Here is a 12452-nt window from a genome sequence, read left to right as displayed (position 1 = left end):
CATGAGAGAGTGTACAAATGAGTGTGCCTCTTTCGAATTTGACAAGGTGATGTGTGAGATATTTGTGCATCTTTCGTTGATCGTGTTGAGCACAAAAGGTAAAGTTCTAGCGTTTGCAGTAGTATTAATTTTTTCCCCCATTTTTATGGAGATCATACTTTACAACAATGCGTCTGAGCAAATATGCAACTTTCACAGGTTACCGCACAAATCAAATACGTAATATGAAATGTCCTACACATTCGTATATATACCAAAATACTCCGACTACTCGCCATGCTACCGAGGTACATGATAGTACATTGTAATTTATATCGCATTTTCCTAGCTTATCGTGAATCCGACTAGTGATACAAACTAATCACATTATCACGAAACAAAATCAAACCAATCGGCCATTGAAAAACCCTAATAACCCAATGGGCAATGGGTTGCAAATCCACCATCCATAAGGCCAAAAACCAAACAAGAACACATTCTCAATCATGTAAAAACACTTGATAAATGGGCTATACATCCCACTCAAAGAATCCAAACTTGTAGCTTACAAAAACTTTAGATGTATAAATGCATCATTTTGAGGTCAATAGACAATACTAGCCAAGCCAATTCATTCATTCATCACCACCTTTTTTTTCTTTTTACCTTTGCATCTCTCCTTACATTGCTTGTATTCCTTCTTCTCTCTCTTGTTCCTCACCTGCACCTTTGTTGGTCAGGTTTCTCATTGAACCCTCAAAAACCCAGAAAAATCCAACTTCAATTCTCTCTCATTCACTTGCAAAATCATCAAATTTCTTTAGTATGAGCAGAAGGGTTCGTCGGAAAGTGGCTAAGAAGGGCAAAGAAAAGCTCCTTCTTCCCAGCTACCCTGAACTCATACTTGATGAAAACGATGCCGATTTTCCTCATTCTATCTTACCCATTAATCCCGCCGCAAATTCCGCCGCACCCACCTCCCCAATTGGCGCCGCCGTCGATTGGACCACCTTGCCGGATGATACGGTAATCCAGCTTTTTGCCCTTTTGAACTATAGAGATAGAGCTAGCTTGTCTTCTTCGTGCCGAACATGGCGTAATCTGGGCTCTACTCCTTGTTTGTGGGAGTCCTTGGACCTCCGGGCGCACCGTTGTGACGCTAGCTCGGCTGTATCGTTGTCGTCGCGGTGTTCGAACCTTCGCCGGGTTCGATTTCTTGGGGCGGACTCAGCTGATGCTATCATTTACTTGAAAGCCAAGGGTTTACGGGAAATTTCCGGTGAGTATTGCCGGAAAATGACTGATGCTACCCTTTCGGTCATCGCTGCCCGGCATGAGATGCTTGAGTGTCTTCAATTGGGGCCTGATTTTTGCGAGAGAATCAGCAGTGATGCGATCCGGGCAGTTGCCATTTGCTGCCCAAAGTTGAGGAGGCTCAGATTATCTGGGGTAAGAGAAATTGACTCTGATTCTATCAATGCCCTTGCTAAAAATTGTGTTAATTTGTGTGATATTGGGTTTATGGATTGTTTGAAAGTTGATGAAACTGCTTTGGGTAATATGGGGTCACTTAGATTTCTATCTGTTGCTGGGACTTCTAATTTGAAATGGGGTTTGGTGTCTCATCTTTGGAGTAAGTTGCCTAATTTAGTTGGGTTGGATGTTTCGAGGACTGATATTAGTCCTACTGCGGTTTCGAGGATGATGTTGTCTTGTCAGAGTTTGAAGGTGTTGTGTGCTCTTAATTGTACAAATGTTGAGGAAGATGCTAACTTTGTGACAAGCAGTCATGGGAATAAAGGTAAGTTGTTGTTGTCCCTGCTCAGTGATATATTCAAAGGGGTAGGTTCGTTATTCGTCGATAATTCAATGAAAGGGAGGAATGTGTTTTTGGATTGGAGGGATACTGAGAAGAAAGATCAAAAATTGGATGACATTATGACTTGGCTCGAATGGGTTCTTTCGTATTCGCTTTTGCGAATTGCTGAGAGTAATCCTCCTGGTCTGGATAACTTTTGGGTCAGTCAGGGTGCTACATTGTTGCTCAGTTTGATGCAGAGTTCACAGGAGGATGTTCAGGAAAGGGCAGCTACCGGGCTTGCTACTTTTGTGGTTATTGATGATGAGAATACTAGCATTGATGGACAAAGAGCGGAAGCAGTCATGCGGGGTGGGGGTGTGCAGCTCCTCCTTCATCTTGCCAGTTCGTGGCGAGAAGGATTGCAGGCAGAATCTGCCAAGGTATGAATATCTCTAGTTCACTTATACCTTAGGTTTTATTTTGTTCAGTTCTGTCCAATGTCCATCCTTAGTGAAAGGATGAGTTTTTTTTTCCCTGACTGTTGAAGCTCCACATGTTTAGGAGTGATTGTGTGGTTTGATATTGACCATTTTTTTCATGTACAGGCAATTGCAAATTTGTCTGTAAATGCTAATGTTGCAAAAGCTGTAGCTGATGAAGGAGGTATCACTATTCTAGCGAATTTGGCAAAGTCCATGAACAGGCTGGTGGCTGAGGAGGCAGCTGGTGGATTATGGAATTTATCAGTTGGAGAAGAACATAAGGTTGGCCATTTTTGCCCACCTTATTTTTCAATTTTATGTCATCCGTGTTTGTATGAGTTTTTTGTTAACAGGTTCCTTTTGTTGTTCAGGGTGCCATTGCAGAGGCAGGAGGTGTTAAAGCTTTAGTTGATCTTATCTTCAAATGGTCAACTGGCGGTGATGGAGTTCTGGTTTGTACTTCCATTGAGATAATCACAAACATTTGGCTTTTATTACTTGCTGATTTATATATTCATACAACAATACAAGTTTCCTGTTATGTTGTGCTATATATCAATAATTGTCATTTCTACACTTTCTAGGAACGAGCGGCTGGTGCTCTGGCAAACTTGGCAGCTGATGACAAATGTAGCATGGAGGTTGCAGTTGCTGGTGGTGTACATGCATTAGTGATGCTGGCTCGCAATTGCAAGTTTGAGGGAGTGCAAGAGCAGGTGATGCTAATATTATCCGAAGTTTGTTGCTTCCGTGACTTTGGATGCGGTTTCATGGATTATGATGTACTGTTTGTGTGAAGTGAGAATTTAATTTGTCAAACTTCCTGAAAATAATAGAATTATATCGACAAGGTGGAATTTTATAATTTATTCGCACGTGGGGGAACAATAATGTCCCATGAAAGTAACATCACCTTTACCTTAGACTTTTAAAGTTACAAGTTGTTTTCTAAATCTGATTGAAAAATAAGGCCATCTGGATTAGCTTTCTTCAATTCACCAGTACTTAATATATTTCTAATATAATTTAATTGATTTTACAGGCTGCTCGAGCCTTGGCTAATTTGGCAGCTCATGGTGATAGTAACAGTAATAATTCAGCTGTAGGACAGGAGGCTGGTGCTCTTGAAGCCTTAGTACAGCTGACACATTCTCCTCATGAAGGTGTCAGGTATTTTGTGGAATAAGAAACAAATTTTACTGCATTTTGTTTGAATATGTCTCAGATATTCCTCATTAAACGAACATAAATTCTTGTGTGACCCACATATTATAATTCATAAATTACCCTATATAATTACTCGTGTGATTGGAATTTTCTGTTTGCTTCTTGTTTGACTTTGATTTGAATTCATTATGATCGGTCCTCTTGTAGTCTTTTTTTATCTAAAATACTTATTTTATGGTTCTTGAGCAGACAGGAGTCTGCTGGTGCATTGTGGAATTTGTCATTTGATGATCGAAATCGAGAATCTATTGCTGCAGCTGGTGGTGTTGAGGCATTGGTATGTAAATATTTAAATTTTGAATGAATTGAGCCTGATGGAGGATCGTGTAAGTTCATGATTCCTCTTAATTAGTGCAAACTTGTGACCACTGAGCAGAGACTATGAATGAGTAAGGCGAAAAATACTAAAATTGATTAATTTTGGAGTATCTGCTGGATGTCAAGTTTCTCCTATTATGATTCCTTAATAGTTTGTGCTCTATGATATTAGCTGCTGATGCATTAATGAGCATGTTATTAACCTATATGTGATGCATAATATGCGAATTGCATATTTGCATTTTGTTTAGTATGTTACTCACGCTTATGTCTTATTTTGTTTAGGTTGCTCTTGCACAGTCTTGCTCAAATGCTTCTCCAGGTCTTCAGGAAAGGGCTGCTGGTGCTTTGTGGGGCCTATCAGTGTCAGAGGCAAATAGGTATCTTATAGAGATCCTCGCACATATTTGTTGCCTTGTTTGATTTTGTGATTTTTATTTTGAGTGATTCATTTCTCCTTATTAACTATAATTCTTGCAAAAAGGGTTCATCGCCAAGAGAAAAACAGTTTTGGTCATTAATTATTTTTGTAAAGCCTTTGAGTAGCTTGTGTCAAGAAATTTTTCATATTCAATCTTATATTAAGTTTTCGGTCGGTCCTAACAATTTTTCTTGTGACTAGCTCTAAGATGGTATGATCTTTCATTTTTTTTTTTTTTTTAATATATACTACGTATTTTTTTTTTATTGCATTCCTATCTAATTCTATCACCGAACAAGCTCCAAGGGTGAAAGATTTTTATTTCTAGTTATTTATTTTGTGATTGTTGTGTTTGATAAAAACCAATGCCAATAGGTCTCAGTGTCTCACTATCCACGTACTAGTGTATGATTTATATATTCATAGTAAAGGGCAAGCTCGTGGTTAGGTTCTTCATTCTTTTGTTAGACCTTTGAACAGGACATAATATATAGGCAGACACATAGTATTGCCTTGAAATAATAAATATTCCTCATATGAGGGAAAAAATTGGGCTATTAATTGTAGTTGCTGTGTTATTTATTAACATGTAATGTTCATTTCTAAAAGGGGAGCTCACTTAAATGCTCCTCCTTATAAAGCTATAGCATTAACGTCTTGTTCCCGTTGAGGATACATAAAATGTTTCCATACTTTCAACTTACGTATCAGATGCTTTATCCCTTCTTTCTTATGAATTTTCCATTAGGAAAGTGGAAATTGAAAAAACCAAGCCATACATACCATATCATCTGATTTGTATCAGTGGAGCCATACCTAAATCCCATTCCAGATAATGTAACCCTTTTAAATTATCTGAATGAAAAATTGGCTTCTATTCAAATTGAATAGAACTGATTTTGATAATATTAATGATTGAACTTCTGTAACAAAGTAATTGACAAGAGTCCTATATTTGACTTATAATATACTAAAACAACTCGAAGTGAAGGGAAGCTGAATTGAACATTACATCTATTAATGTAACCCGGTTTTGTCTGAAGTAAAAAATGACTCTTTTGGAAACAAAAGAAACTGAAATTAAAATTAATATTGGTTATTTTTTCATAACAAAGTAATTGTCAAGAAACCCATATATGATTTCTATGAACTTAAATGAGCTGGTTGCCGAGTCTAATGTGTAACCACATAAAGTCAAATGTTACAAGGTATGTTCCAATACCCCTCTCCTTCCGTTGTTCTTCAACGTTTATATTGTACCAAGTAGCGTTCTTAACTTGTGATGTATTGTGTATGCGTTGGCTATTTTCCCTTTTTCGTTTGTTGTATTTATATGATTTTTTTTTGTTATAGCATTGCTATCGGCCGGGAAGGAGGTGTTGCTCCTCTTATTGCGTTGGCACGTTCCGAAGCTGAAGTGAGTACAAAATATGTCCTTATGTTATTGTTTTGTCTGATTATTCCCCCCCCCCCCTCCCCAAACTCCAACTAGTGCTAAATGGACTTTGTTGCTATTTGCGGACACTTGGAATATTTGATATACTGCTTTGTAATAATGTATGTACACTTACCTTTTATGTGAGAGAATGGACTGTATCTTGCAGGCTTAATGCTGAGGGTCTTATTGTTGAAATTATTCAAGCTTAATTTCTCCTTTTGTTTTTTGTTTCTGATTGTGGCTTTCAACTTTGACAACATAGTCACTGTTACTAATGTGTAGTAGTTAGCCTAAATTTCTCGTTTGTGTATGAAGTATTATATATGATTAAATTGATTTTGCTTTGTTCATTTCTATAAATTATCTGTCAATTTACCCGTTTACAACTTGCACCAATTTCATAAACTCGAGGATACCACAAACATTTATGATTAAATTGATTTTGCTTTGTTCATTCTATAAATTATCTTTTGTGATTCACATGTGCTGTTAAAAGCCATGGATGCTTAGAAGTCAATATTATAACATTATATACTGGATTGCATATTTACTCAATTGTAGTGAGAATTTAAGGTAATGTTTTGCATATTAGCAAATTTACATTTTGTTAGTTTTTGGAAAAATTGTCAGAAATACCTTATAAAAATCTCTCTCTCTCTCTTTTTTTATTTATTTTTTATTTATTTTTTTTTTGGTGAAAAATCATTTCATATAAAAAATGCTGTCATAAACTACTTTACAAAGCATAAATGTTGTAAAAGGTACCTTTTGTCAGATTTTGGGAGTTTGACTATTTTCCGACGTTGATTTTTGTTTTTTGCCTTTTATTTTCTTCCTTTTTTCTCTCTATTCATGGCCCCAAAGTTCTTTTCAAACAATCTCTAATACACCAATGCAGCGCAAATTCAAATTTCGAAACTTGATGACTACTATATGCTATCACAGTAGAGGCTCTTAGTCACCACCTTCTATTCTCAGTCTTCCCCTTCAAATAATGCTGAATTCTTCTCCTTAATCCTTCCTTAACAATCCTTAGCTTCTTTCTATCTCCTCTCTTCTTAATACATGCTAAAGATTACCCCTTATGAAACCTCATCTATGGCAGACATCAACATCAAAACCCTGAAGAAGTTACAATTCCTATATTCTCACCTATAACAAATGAACAATATTCTTAAAAGGGTTTGCAAAGCAATTAATTTGAAGCAAAATCCGCTGTCCAATTCAGGTGATGAAGTATTGGACAGGTTATTCTTTTATGGTGTGGTTTTCTTCAAGAAAAAAGGAGAGAAAATTGGGCTTTTGTGGGTAGTTTATGTAGGAATGAGAAGAACGTGAGGGCTTTGAGAAGAGAGAAGAAAAAATTGCGTGGAAGATGACAATTTTAGGTGAAAGTGGAGGGAAAAAGGAAAAAAATAAGGCAAAAAAGAAAAGTCAAACACCGAAAAATAGGCAACTAACGGAATGCAACATTTAATGCTTTGTAAGGTAATTTATTACAACAACTTTTTTTTATACTAGGTAGTTCTTCACAAAACCGATTTTCAGAAGGTTAATTTGCCCAAATTATCTTTATAAAAACTGGGTTGCATTTAAGAATGTGGTTATTTTGATAAAACTTTCTCGCAGGAATGTATTCTATAGATTGAGGACATGAGTGGGGGAATAAGCCCCTGGTTAGAACTTGCTGCCCTTAATTTTTTGCTCTGATGTTATATTTGTAATTGAGAGATGTGCAAGTCTTTTCTGTTGCTTTGATAACCTTTAATTAGTTTTTTGTTGAAACAATAGATTCTAACTACAGCTGTCTTCCAGGATGTTCATGAGACAGCAGCTGGAGCTCTTTGGAACCTTGCTTTCAATCCTGGTAATGCTCTGCGGATTGTGGAAGAAGGTGGGGTCCCTGCCCTTGTTCATCTGTGTTCCTCTTCAGTGTCAAAGATGGCAAGGTTCATGGCTGCATTGGCATTGGCTTATATGTTTGATGGAAGGTAAATTTTATAATTATTTTCCTTTTTTGCTGAAGTGTTCTTCTGTGTTCCTCTTTGTTGTTGTTGCTGCTGAAGTGTTGGGTCATCTGATTTTGCCTATTTGTTTCCTTGGAGTAGGTTAGAAAACTGCTTTGTCGGAATACAAAGTGTATCAATATGTTTGTCGGAATACAAAGTGTATCAATATGTTTCGTGCTTTGTGACAACTCAAGGAATCACATCTTGTAATTTGTCGGAATACAAAGTGTATCAATATGTTTCGTGCTTTGTGACAACTCAAGGAATCACATATCGTAAATTTGTCGGAATACAAAGTGTATCAATATGTTTCGTGTTTTGTTTTAAAATGTGGCAGGACAATGAGACACCTATCTTATCTTTACAAGCCCTTTTTGTAGTGGCAATAATGAATTGAGGATCCACCAGAGTAATTTTTTTTAATAGCAGAAAAGTGTAGACTATATCCCTTTCAACAGCATGTGTTACTCTTCCTGCTTGATTGAGGTTAATGATAAGTTGCAGAATGGCATTACATGGACGCTATATTGAGGGTAGTGGATGTAGCTTGATTGACCCTTTCTAGAAACTTTTGATTTGAACTAAATAAAATTCAAATTATGCTCCAAAACTTTTCCGTACAAAATATGAATAAACTATTCTCCTTTTCATGAAGTAACATAAATTCTTCAGGATGAACATTTTAATGGTGCTATGCAACTGTGGACACTGTATGTGATGACCCTTAATGGTGTGTTTCAAGTGAAAATTACATTGCGTAATGCAAGGCTAAATTCTGTGATACAATAGCCATTATGTTATTTAATAGCCTACATTGTATCTCTTGTTCTCAGGATTAGCCCCTTCTAAATTATACTCTGTAATCTGTATTGTTTTTGAAAGAATCATGGCTTAAATTCTGGATTATGATCAGATTTATCATTTTGTGATTGTATTCAAAAGAATGTGTAACCAAAAAAAAAAAAAAAAAGAAAAGAGACAACCATTGGTACCTGGTAATGACTTGTGATTTGTAGTAACGTTCATCTTTTCTCTCTATTTTTTCTTGTTAACAGACAGAGTGAGGGACTTAGTTGTATTTGGATTTGCCTAAATGGCATAGGTATGTTAGAATCTAGTGAAAATGCTGCATGAGGGATTGAGGCGGTAGAGTGCTGCTTGACATCATCATTGGTGTTGCTTAAAGTGCTTTGTAGGTTAATCATATTTTAGATCTTTGTAGGGGATATTTGTTGACGGCAGGTGTTTGCATGAAGTAATTGATTTATGAAGAATGTCCTTTTTTTTTTCTTTCCCTTTTCACAGGATAGGTGAAGTTGCTTTGACAGGAACGTCATCTGAAGGCGTGTCAAAGTGTGTAAGCTTGGATGGGGCTAGAAGGATGGCTTTGAAACATATTGAAGCGTTTGTTCTTACCTTTTCTGATCCTCAAGCATTTGCAGCAGCTGCTGCATCATCAGCTCCTGCAGCATTGGCACAAGTAACAGAAGCAGCTAGAATACAGGAAGCTGGTCATCTTAGATGCAGGTAAGAAGTATAGCTGCACATTAGGGGGAGTAAATTGAAGATAAGGGGTAGTATCAGAGCATCTTGACATTACACTTGTACCAGCTATAGTTGTTTGTAACTTCTTCAGAGCCCTCACTACAGTTAGATAGTTATGGACACAAGCCAATCCACTTTGGTTTGAAAGCATCAGAATTCAGAAGAAACTTAAACATAACTATTTAACTTGAAAATTTCTGACATTTGTAATGCTCTTTGCCTCTTTGGTTCTAAATCATCAGAAGAAACTTAATCATTACTATTGAAATTGAATTTTTTTTTGACATTTGTAGTAACTAGTGACTAGAGCTGGCCTTTTAAACTCAAATGCCCGTGCTTATGACAGCTTACAGTCTCATCACAAATAACTGACCTAGGCAATGGCCTTTCAAAGAGCAGGTTTAGTGTAGCACTAAATATGATCTATAAAATCTGCTAAAATATCTGAACAACTGATTCAGCTTGGATCCACCTTCAATGGGTCTAGGGAGTTCATTTATTTGGCCTTGAAACTGATTTTATGACCAACTGAGAGACTATATGAACGAAACATTGGAGAGATAATTTTTGGGACCAATCTGACATTGCAGGAAAAAAACGTTAACTCTTTTAGTGTTCTTTTTCATCTAAAGATGCATCTTGCTAGTGCTCAGAAGCTCAAAGCATTATTGTAAATTATGATTGCCTTTGATTTTTTTTTTTTTTTTTTTATTCTTTATAATTTTCAGTGGAGCAGAAATTGGGAGATTTGTGGCAATGCTGCGTAATCCATCTTCAATATTAAAGACTTGTGCTGCATTTGCTCTACTCCAGGTAAAAGAGATTTCTATCTGTCTGCTTGATTTTTGACATGCATATCCAGTATATACAATGCTGCTAGTATCATAGATACTCTTGTTTATTTTAATTAGGAGTGAGGGCACTTGTTTTCTATCTCAAGGAATATAAGGCCTTGCTTTTATTGTTGATACCTGTACCATTTCTATATCAAGGAATATAAGGCCTTGCTTTTATTGTTAATACCTGTACCATTTTCTTTGAAGGTGGGTAAAATGTCTCAAATATTATCCCTTTTGGCTGTGTAATTGTATGTGTAAAAAATCAAGTTTAATGGATGAGCATACATTTATTGTTGAGCACTGCATTTATTAACCCTTACCAGTTTCCATTCTGCCAGTTTGAAGTTTTGAACTGAGTAGCAAAGAGAATTCTATAAAATACTTGTTGCCTGTGAATAGTGAAAACAAAAAATTCATCTTCTGTGAAAGTTTAGTTAATTACTGTGTTTATTGCTTTGAGAAAGTTAGCTCTTTAGCTCAGAAGGAACTAAAACTTGATAATTTCAGTCAAACTCGTTGGAAAAAATGTAATGGACTGGGATGATAGGATTGGCAGTAATCTGAACAGGACCTTAGTGAATGGTGAGTGTACTCTTCAAAAAGGAGATAGTACCTCCTGAATCTGCGACATGCATTGTAGTGGTGCCTGGGAATAATCCCAAAACAAAGCTCCCCTCTCAGCTTCAAAGAATCACATCAAAGGGATGAGGCCTCTTGTTGCCACTGCTTCTCTTCCTCTTATGTGCTTTATCATTCATGGGATTTATTTTGGGGGAGGGAGTGTTTGTGTGTTCATTCTTTTTATTGTAAAATTTTCTAATAATCTATGGAAAACTTCCATCTTTTCAAATTGCAGTTCACTATACCTGGTGGCCGCCATGCAATACACCATGCAAATCTTTTGCAGAATGCAGGAGCCCCGAGAGTCCTGCGTGCTGCAGCTGCTGCTGCAACTGCTCCACTTGAAGCCAAAATATTTGCGAGAATAGTTCTGCGCAATCTGGAACATCACCTGGTTGAAATTTCAATTTGAAGACCACAACACTATCAACCTTGGCCATTATTTTACCCTTTTTGAAGCCTTTTACCGGTGTTCAGTAAAAGGCTTCTTTACAGTGCTGCATTTCAAAGACTATTTCATCGCCACCAGAAAGATGGTATAGGAGAAAGATGACCAGAAAGAACGTCAACCAACTGGTGATATTCTCTCTCAACTTCAGGGTCATCAACCTTGAACTACTTTTTTTTATGCTGATCTCGATTTTGTTACTCTACTGATCATGATAGCCTGTGAAAGTCATTTATCCTGAAAGTGGTTTGAAGACAAAGCACCATTTTTCGCCAGTCCCAGTGGGCGACTTGGTGGTCATGTACTCATTGTGACAAAAATTTTCATGTTATGTTTGTGCGGTTGAGTTGTATTATTGGAGTTGTGAATAAGGGCACATTTGCTCTATGACTGCGACGTATATTATTCTTCAATTTATATATACAAGTACCATAAATCTTTATTTTATACAGCGAGTTTGAACTTTGTGAAAGTTGTAGTCCCGTGTGTTGGCTCTTCTTGGATATAAACAGGACTTTGTTGTAAAAATCTAATGGGAAACAACATGAAATGAAAAGGTTCATATGCATGTATGGTATAGTACTCCTAGCAATTTGGCTCCCAAAAAAACAAGTATATATGCTGAGCAATTTTGCTTAAAATAAATGCCTCATGCTTGGGTAATCCTCCCCGTTGAGATTTGACTCGAGCGCCTTGATGTTCCCTCCTTTAAGGAGTTGTGTCTCATGCTTGAGAAATCTTATTCTGATAATACTTGGTGGAGCTTGTTTTGGAGTACACTTTGGGGGAATCTGGCTGAAAAGGAATGCCTGGGTGTTTAATGCGAAAAGGGGTGGAAGTAGTGGAGGTTCAAAGGAGGGCTATGACCATCATAGTAGAGTACGAAAAGGCAAATGAATGTTTACCTTCAGAGATGAGCAAGGCTGCTCCTGTCTGTCAATCATGAAGAGCCCTTGCTATGGGATCTTGTAAACTCAATGTGGATGTGGCTTGCTTCAAAGATAGTATGTTTGGTTTTGGTGGTGTAATGCAGCGGGGGATAGGGAAGGGGATGCGATGGCTGCTACATGCATCACTACTCGGGGCTTTGGGGATTCAGAGAATGCAGAGGCTTTGGCGGTAAGGCATGCTCTCCAAATTTTGATTGCAGCTGGACTTACAAGGGTGGAGCTTGAGACTGACAACTTCAAAGTCTTATCAAATTTGCAGCAGCAAAAGTAGTAGTGCAGTAGCTTCGGTTATATAATGAATGATATCTTTTGCGTTTGCAAAGTATTGTTTGTCTATTAGCTACTCTCATGTAAGTAGGAATGCTTACAAAGTA

At 37.0% G+C, this 12452-nt stretch overlaps 1 protein-coding gene across 3 annotated transcripts; it reads left to right on the top strand.

The window, feature by feature from the left end:
• The first annotated feature begins 614 nt into the window (after window positions 1–614).
• LOC145639455 (protein ARABIDILLO 1-like) lies at window positions 615–11575 on the top strand. Of its 3 annotated transcripts, XR_014114886.1 has the most exons (13): window positions 615–2220; window positions 2386–2544; window positions 2634–2714; window positions 2847–2978; window positions 3305–3432; window positions 3679–3766; window positions 4093–4187; window positions 5582–5645; window positions 7482–7657; window positions 8981–9202; window positions 9949–10033; window positions 10567–10641; window positions 10916–11023. XR_014114886.1 is itself a non-coding variant. In XM_081690700.1 (12 exons), the coding sequence occupies exons 1-12, from the start codon at window positions 805–807 to the stop codon at window positions 11090–11092; spliced, it is 2823 nt and encodes a 940-aa protein (XP_081546826.1). In that variant the 5' UTR covers window positions 615–804; the 3' UTR covers window positions 11093–11575. The 3 variants fall into 3 exon arrangements, 2 of the variants coding, with proteins under 2 accessions (XP_081546826.1, XP_081546827.1); XM_081690700.1 differs by lacking the exon at window positions 10567–10641 and having other exon boundaries at window positions 10916–11575; XM_081690701.1 differs by having other exon boundaries at window positions 10567–11059.
• Window positions 11576–12452: the final 877 nt, after the last annotated feature.

This window comes from Chenopodium album, chromosome 7 (assembly GCF_948465745.1).
Source record: "Chenopodium album chromosome 7, dcCheAlbu1.1, whole genome shotgun sequence".
In the NCBI taxonomy this organism is placed as follows: domain Eukaryota; kingdom Viridiplantae; phylum Streptophyta; class Magnoliopsida; order Caryophyllales; family Amaranthaceae; genus Chenopodium; species Chenopodium album.
Note: the sequence above shows the minus strand (reverse complement) of the source record. Positions and strands in the feature narration are given on the sequence as shown.

What these genes read in the sequence shown, in the direction of transcription:
- LOC145639455 (XM_081690700.1), top strand. Translation starts at nt 805, where the DNA reads ATGAGCAGAAGGGTTCGTCGGAAAGTGGCTAAGAAGGGCAAAGAAAAG. An exon ending in TCAGTGTCAGAGGCAAATAG is followed by an intron (nt 4,188 to 5,581) that starts GTATCTTATAGA and finishes TTTTTGTTATAG; the next exon opens with CATTGCTATCGGCCGGGAAG. An exon ending in TGGCACGTTCCGAAGCTGAA is followed by an intron (nt 5,646 to 7,481) that starts GTGAGTACAAAA and finishes GCTGTCTTCCAG; the next exon opens with GATGTTCATGAGACAGCAGC.